Below are 8,522 nucleotides of genomic sequence, written 5' to 3'. Positions count from 1 at the left end.
ACTCAACGATTTGATGATCATACGAGAGTTTTTAGAAGAAGAAGAAGATTATTTTTCTACTCAAAAATAATAATTGTCTTTACCTGAGGAAAAATTCAGGTATTTATAGCTATCAAAGTGTTGCATCATGAAGAGAAGCAATGGTTCAGAAAGGTACACTCCTTCATATAGGTGCAACTCTTCAAAAAAGGTGCAACTCTTCGAAAAAGTCACAACGATTGGAAAGGTCATAAGCATTCAATTTGCAAAGGTGCCTATTCAAATTGTATCTTTTCACTTAGTGTTTTTGAAAAAAAAAAATACCACCTTTTCATTTTTCATTCACACCTCTTAATAACCCAACAATATATATTGACTGAATTTCTGAAAAAATAAACTATAATTTTTATTTCTAAAACAAAATGGATTAGAAGATAAGTGATAATTCACGCCAAAAACAAGATCTAGAGCTGGTTCTCCTATACGACACATTAACAAGATTATATATACTTCTTAGCTATGTTGATGACCATATATAAAAGGTATCATCAGTTATTATATTTGGTTATGAATTGGAGAGGAACAATTTTAATTTGCAACAAGCTAATCAACATGGAAACCAAAATCATTCCTTGTAGCTTCAAAGTATTCATCATGGTAAGTGATCAATCAAAATCTACAAAAAGACCATGATGAATAGTCACGTCTCGAATATATATATATCCTGATTTTCATTCACCCGAAAAGAGATCGTTGCCCTCAATGTCATTTGTGTCCGTCCAGGCGGCTTTTGATATTTGGAGGTGAACTGATTGAGTGTTTATGAAGGTGATTGTGAAGCGATTGGATGCTAGTTTGATGGCTAGCTTAGTACAAAAGGAATTACATGATTGGAGAGGGTAAGGAAATAAAATAGCATGAGACTTTTGGTGAGTACTTTGGTTCATTTTTATAATGAAGTTCTATTTATTTTAGGTAGAACATGGATTATGCATTAAAGGGGCTCCTAGTATGAGGAACACCAGTGTTATCACTAAATATGATGAAAACAGACAGAATATGGTGCAGAAAATGTTGGTGACCTTTATTAATAGATCACTCCTTTTGTGAGACATATGAAGTAGTATCTAACAACATTGCCCACCCCGGCCATCATGACGCCCCGGCCATCATGACGTTGTTTCTAGACTTGGATAATCAGTATAGCCAACAATAGGATCTGATGTGTAGAATGTCTCCCTGTTATACTTGTTGAGAGGAGCATTTAGCTCAAATCGATTTGGTAAATCTGGATTTGCTAAGAATAGACGCCCATATGCGACCAGATCAGCTCGATCTTCAACCACGACATTGTTTCCATCTTCTCTATCGTAACCACCAGCTACTATAAAAGTACCTTTAAATGCCTTCCTCATGGGTACAAGGCTCTCAGAGCATTCAGATTTTTCCCAAGCTTGTTTCATCCTAGGCTCAACGACGTGGCAGTAAGCAATGCCATACTTGTTCAAAGATTCAGCCATGTAAAGTCCCAAAGCACTTGGATTTGTGTCTCCCGATTCCATGTAACTTGCAAATGGGGAAAGCCTTATTCCAACTCTATCACCTCCTATCTCATTTACAATCGCTTCAACTATTTCAAGTGCAAATCTACAACGATTCCCTAATGATCCTCCATATTGGTCAGTTCGATCATTGACTTGATCTTTCATAAACTGATCAATTAGGTACCCATGAGCTCCATGGATCTCAACTCCATCAAATCCCGCTTCAATTGAATTTCTAGCAGCAATCCGAAAATCATTAACAATTTGAGGAATTTCATTTGTTGTTAGCCGTCGTGGTGGTGTAAAGTGTATCACATCGAGGCCATTGGAACGAATTTGAGGTGCTAATGGCTTGTCTGTGCAGGAAATGGGATCCTGTCCACTGGTCTGAAACTCTATTGAAAGGGGTCAGTTAAGAAGGGTTTATTTCTCAACATTACTCAACTAATAGTTATTATTTCAGAAAGTCACCTTTTTTCTTGATTCTTTTTCCAAGAAAAAGTAACTTTCTAAGATAATAACTAATAAAATTGAGTGACTACGTGAGAAATCAACACTAGCTAAGTTGTACAAAAGTTACATTTAGCGTTACATTTCTCTCGAAGCATCAAATATGACTTGATAAAATGGCTTAAATCATGGGAAAAATTAAAGTCAATTACCTTTATTGGAAACTCTTCCAACATGCCAAATTTGGGAAAAGAAGATTCCGCCTTTGGCATGAACTTCATTTACAATTGGTTTCCAGGCTTCTACTTGCTCCTTTGTCCATATACCAGGTGTATCTTTGTACCCTCTGCCGGTTTCAGAAATTACTGTGGCCTCTCCTATTAGAAGACCGCCTTGTGTTGTTCTTTGCGAATAATATAGAATAGCATGTGGTTGAGGAACATTGCCATAAGATCTTTGTCTTGTTAATGGTGCCAAGACAACTCTATGAGATAATTGAAAATTTCCCATTTTATAAGGGGCCATTAGAGGGATATGTTTCTCTTCAGCAGTTTTATTTTCCTTTTTGGGCATTTTCTTGTTTTTGTCACAATACAATTTTCTTGAGTATCAGCTGGTAACGACTGTGGATATTATTTATAACAAAAGGTGAAACTGAGATACGTGAGTGCAGCCAGATAATGCTGACACATTGTGTTTAAAAAGAGGTAGGTTTTTTCTAAAATGAAGCGACTTTGTGTCTCCATTTTATTGGAAAGATGATAAGTATTTTGTGGTCATGATTAAGTGGTATAGTAATGTGGACATAATATGCTAGAAATACATATAAGCAAACATCTCAATTGGAATCCGGGGTCACAGTATAACACTAATAATTGGGTAATATGTGTTGGGAAGATAACCGCACCATAAAAGAGCCTAACGGGATAGTAACGGAAGAATACCCAAGTCTAAACTTTTTCTTCTAATTTGAACTAAGAGGAGACAAGCAAACCAAGCAAACCAAGCAAACCAAAGTAATATGATAGCAAACCAAGCAAAACAAAGTAATATGATAGCAAATGAATTACAATACAAATACGATAGGGCAAGAATAAAGGCAATCACACAAGACATCAAATTTATATGGAAAACCCTTCGGTGTGAAGAGAAAAAAACTACGGGACCAAACATCCACTATAATCACCAAATATTTACAATATTGTTCTCCAAAATGACCACAAAACAAGTGTCAAATAACAAGAAACAATACATAAACCACACCACCAAACACTAGAGAAATAAAGGAGTGAAAGCACAAAAAATACAGCTACTTTTCGGGAATGAAGAATAGGAGATACAGGCCACCAAATCAAGCTCCGTCAGTTCCTAATCAAATATTGAGATGAGAGGAACAAGCATTCCAAAAATCAGCTCAATAGAACAAGAAACGAAGCGGGAATCGCAATTTGAAATTGACAGTTGTGGCTAGAATTATTGGGCGAAAATTAGCTTTCTTTTCTCTCTTTGGCTGCTAAAAACTTTCTTTTGTGATGGTGAATAAGACCTAAAAAGATCAATATATATGCCTCATAGTAATGGGCCTATAGAAAAAAAGTAGATTGGTCCAAATTGGACTTCATTTATCCACATAGAAAGGGAAAAAAACCCAATAACCCAACAATTCTCCTCCTCCCAACTATGTGGAGGAGACCGTCATCCCGGTGATCATGCAACAATCTTCAAACTTCCCTCTTGACAAAGCTTTAGTCATCATGTTGGAACCATTATCATCCGTATAAATCTTCTCACGTTCAAGCATCTTAGAATCTAACACATCCTAAATCTAATGGTATCTCACATTAATATATTTAGACCGACCATGAAATGTAGAAGTTTTGCCAAGATGTATGGAATTTTGACTGTCGCAATGAAGCACATACCTCTCTTGAGCACAATCAAGTTCCCCCAAGGATCTCTTCATCCAAAGCAATTCTTCACAAGCTTCAACGGCAGCAATAAGCTCAGCTTCTATAGTAGATAGAGCAACATATTTTTGCAACCTAGATTGCCAAGACACAGCTCCCCCTGCAAAAGTAATCAAAGACCCTGAAGTAGACTTGCGAGTATTAATATCACTGGCCATATCTGAATCAGTATAACCACAAAGAATAGGTTTCCCTGTACCAAAACACAAACTCAGACTAGAAGTGTTACAAAGATATCTCATAATCCACTTCACAGCATTCCAATATTCTCTTCCCAGATTAGAAAGAAAACGACTAACAACACCAACAGCACGAGCAATATCCGATCTTGTGCAAACCATTGCATACATCAAACTACCAACAGGTGAAGTATAAGGAACTTTCTTCATATCTTCCTTCTCATCATCACTGGAAGGACACTACTTCGTGCTCAACTTGAAGTGCATAGCTAAAGGTGTAGTGACAATCTTAGCCTTGTCCATGTTAAACCTTCGAAGTACTTTATGAATGTACTTTTATGAATGTACTTCTCTTGTGATAACCATAACTTATTGGCCTTTCTGTCACAGACAATCTGCATGCCAAAAATCTGCTTTGCTGGTCCTAAGTCTTTCATAGAAAAAGACTTATTCAACTTTTGCTTCAACTTTTGAATGCTAGAAGCATTATGACCAACAACAAGCATGTCATCAACATAAAGAAATACAATAATAAAGTCACCATCAGAGAATTTTTGCATAAAAACACAATGGTCTGACATAGTCTTCTTGAAGCCCTGCTGACTCATAAAGGAACCAAACTTCCTGTACCACTGCCTAGGAGCGTGTTTCAAACCGTACAAGCTCTTCTTCAATTTGCAAACATAATTCTCTTTTTCCTTGACTTCAAAACCTTCAGGTTGCTTCATATAAATTTCTCATCTAAGTCACTATGGAGAAAAGCAGTTTTAACATCCATTTGCTCAACCTCTAAATCTAGACTTGCAGCTAAGCTTAAAACCACATGAATGGATGACATCTTCACAACTGGAGAGAATATCTCATCAAAATCAACTTTCTTTTTCTGGTTAAATCCCTTCACAACCAATCTAGCCTTGTACCGTGAAACTGGGTTACCATCTTCATGCTTCACCTGAAAAACCCACCTATTTTTCAAAGCTTTTCTATCTTTAGGCAGCTTAACCAAATCAAAGGTATGATTATCATGCAAAGATTTAATTTCATCTTCCATAGCATCAAACCAGTTTTCTTTTCCTTCACTTTTCATGGCCTCATCAAAACTCTCAGGTTCTCCTCCGTCAGTCAAGAGTACATAATCATTTTGAGAATAATGAGATGAAGGTATTTCCTCTCTAGTAGATCATCTGAGAGAACTCTTCGGAACATCAACAACTGGTTGTTGATCAACCATATCAACTTGCACTGGAGCATCAACAACGTCATGCTGGTCATTCTGAACATGATCATCATCTTCATTATCAACTTGATTTTTATCATCATGAAGATTTTCTTCGTGAGTAGTAGTCAAAGGAACTGAATCAACATCAACTAGACTCTCACTACTCTGAGAATTAACCTTCTCAGATTTGTCAAAATCTTTAATTGTTTGGCCTTCAAAGAACACAATATCATGACTTCTAACAAGTTTCTTCTCAACTGGATCATAGAAACGATAGTCAAATTCATCTTGACCATAACCAATGAAGATACACTGCCTAGTTTTAACATCCAACTTTGACCTTTCATTCTTAGAACATGCACAAAAGCTTTACACCCAAAGACTCTAAGATGATCATAAGAAACATTCTTACCAGACCAAACTCTGTCAGGTACATCACCATCCAAAAAAATAGTAAGAGATAAATTGATAACATAAGCAGCAGTATTAAGTGCTTCTGCCCAAAAAGAATCTGATAGTTTAACATCTGAAAGCATACATCTAACCCTCTCAAGTAGAGTTTTGTTCATCCTCTCTGTTAAACCATTCAACTGAGGAGTTTTTGGAGAAGTTTTCTGATGCCAAATACCCTACTCTCTGCAATATCTATCAAAAGGACCAATATACTCACCGCCATTATCTAAATGGATGCATTTCAATTACTTCCCTGTCTGTCTCTCAACCAAGGCCTGAAAATCTTTGAACACATCAAGTACTTGATCCTTGGACTTTAAAGGAAATACCCAGAGTTTGCAATAATGATCATCAATAAAAGTCACAAAGTAAAGTGCACCACCATGAGACCTTACTTTAAAAGGACCAAACAAATCAGAATGCACCAACTCCAGTAAATCAAGCTTTCTTGAAGGCGGATGACTCTGAAAAGAAACTCTTTTCTGTTTACCTGCTAAGCAATGTACACACTTCTTTAAATTTTCTTGTTTCACTCTAGAAAGTAAATTTTTCTTAGCCAAACTACCAATCTCCTTCTCACTCATATGACTCAACCTGCTAATCCACAACTATGATGAAGTATCATTCTCCACCAAGTTTATCAAGCCTCTAGAAGTAGAGCCCTGAAATACGTACAAGTTAGACAACTTGTCACCTCGAGCCACAATCATCGAACCTCTAGTAAGCTTCCACTGGTCAGCACCAAGGGTGTTAACATAACCCTCATCATCAAGGTTCCCTACAGAAATCAAATTCAAGCGAACATCTAGAGCATGCTTGACATTATTGAGAACTAGTTTGAAACCATTGTTACTTTCCAAACAAACAATGCCAATGCCAAGTACTTTAACTTCAACATTATTACCCATTTTCAATATTTCAAAATTACCTGGCGTATAAGAAGAAAATAATTCCTTGTTTGGCATAACATGAGAAGTAGCACCAAAATTTGCAAACCATCTAGACTCGTCACGAATAAGATTGATGGCATTCTCACCACAAGCAACAGGAAGATCATCATTAGCAACAACTGCAACACGATTTTCATTATCGCCTTCGTTCTTTTGCCGTCTCATATCTCTCTTATGCTTGTAATAATATTTCATGATATACCATTTTTTGTTACAATAGTCACATGTAACATTCTTCAAGTTAGACCTCGACTTGCTTCTAGTTTTATCTCTATCATTCGGACCTCTATACTTGTTTCTCCCCCTTTATTTAGTAACCAAAACATCAGAGTGTGAAGATGAAGAAGATGAGGCCTGAGATATTCTTCTCATCTCTTCATTCAAGACACCACTCTTAACATATTTTATATTTACAACACCACTGGGAGCAGAATTAGTTAAAGAAACTCAAAGAGTCTCCCAAGAGTCTGGTAGAGTATTAAGAAGCCAAAGTCTCTGAATTTCTTCATAGAACTTTACACTCATTTCGGATAGCTGGTCAAGGACACCCTGAAAATTATTTATATGATCATAAATAGGACTGCCCTCTTTATACCTGATATTCATCACTTGCTTAAGCAGGAATAACTTGTTATTGCCATTCTTCAAAGCATAAAGTATCTCGAGCTTGTCCCACAAACTTCTGGCATGTGTATCATCCACAATATGATTTCTAACATTATCTTTAACCCCTTGTCTGATATAACCATAAATTTGTAAGTGCTCAAATTCTCAATCCTCATCTGTCATGGATTGAGATTTAGTAGACGCAAACACAGGTAGATGCATTTTCTTGACAAATAGAAGATCTTTCATATTCCCTTTCCAAGTATGATAGTGACTACTATTCAAACACACCGTCTTGCTTATATTTGTATCCATCATTCAAATCAACAATCAATAAAAACCAACTCTCTGATACCACTTTGTTGGAAAAGACAGGGGCACTATAAAAGAGACCGACAGGGTAGCAGCGGAAGAATACCCAAGTCTAAACTTTTCCCTCCAATTTGAACTAAGAGAAGACAAGAAAAGCAAGCAAAACAAAGTAATATGGTAGCAAATTAATTACAACACAAATATGATAGGGCAAGAATAAAGACAATCACACAAGATACCAAATTTACGTAAAAAAAATCCTTCAGTGTGAAGAGTAAAAAATCACGGGACCAAAACTCCACTATAATCAATAAATAGTTACAATATTGTTATCCAAAATGGCCACAAAAAAAGTTCCAAAAAACAAGAAACAATACATAAACCACAACACCAAACACTAGAGAAATAAAGGAGTGAAAGCACAAAAAATGCAGCTATTATTCAGGAATGAAGAACAGGAGCTATAGGACACCAAATCAAGATTTGTCAGTTCTTAATAAAATATTGAGATGAGAGGAACAAGAATTCCAAAAATCAGCTCAATCGGACAAGAAACAAAGCGGGAATCACAATTTGAAATTGACAGCTGTGGCTGGAATTATTGGGCGAAAATCAGCTTTTTTTTCTCTCTTTGGCTGCTGAAAAATCTCTTTTGTGATGGTAAATAAGACCTAAAAGGATCAATATATATGATCCATAGTAATGGGCCTATGGGAAAAAGTGGATTGGTCCAAATTGGGTTTCATTTATCCACATAGAAAGGGAAAAAACCCAATAACCCAACAGTATGATGGTTAATTTTTCTGGTGGCATACATGTTATCGGAAAAATTGACAATTAATGTTTACAATTGGAGTACATAT

The 8,522-nt window shown here is 36.2% G+C and overlaps 1 protein-coding gene across 1 annotated transcript; it reads right to left on the bottom strand.

The window, feature by feature from the left end:
• Window positions 1-966: 966 nt before the first annotated feature.
• Window positions 967-2,802, bottom strand: LOC107854292 (12-oxophytodienoate reductase 1). Its single transcript, XM_016699300.2, has 2 exons — window positions 2,186-2,802; window positions 967-1,918 (listed from the first exon to the last, which is right to left on the bottom strand). Exons 1-2 carry the CDS (start codon window positions 2,544-2,546, stop codon window positions 1,149-1,151), a joined length of 1,131 nt encoding a protein of 376 aa, XP_016554786.1. The 5' UTR covers window positions 2,547-2,802; the 3' UTR covers window positions 967-1,148.
• Between the last annotated feature and the right edge of the window lie 5,720 nt (window positions 2,803-8,522).

The sequence above is a fragment of the Capsicum annuum genome, chromosome 10 (assembly GCF_002878395.1).
Source record: "Capsicum annuum cultivar UCD-10X-F1 chromosome 10, UCD10Xv1.1, whole genome shotgun sequence".
Lineage (NCBI taxonomy): Eukaryota > Viridiplantae > Streptophyta > Magnoliopsida > Solanales > Solanaceae > Capsicum > Capsicum annuum.
Note: the sequence above shows the minus strand (reverse complement) of the source record. Positions and strands in the feature narration are given on the sequence as shown.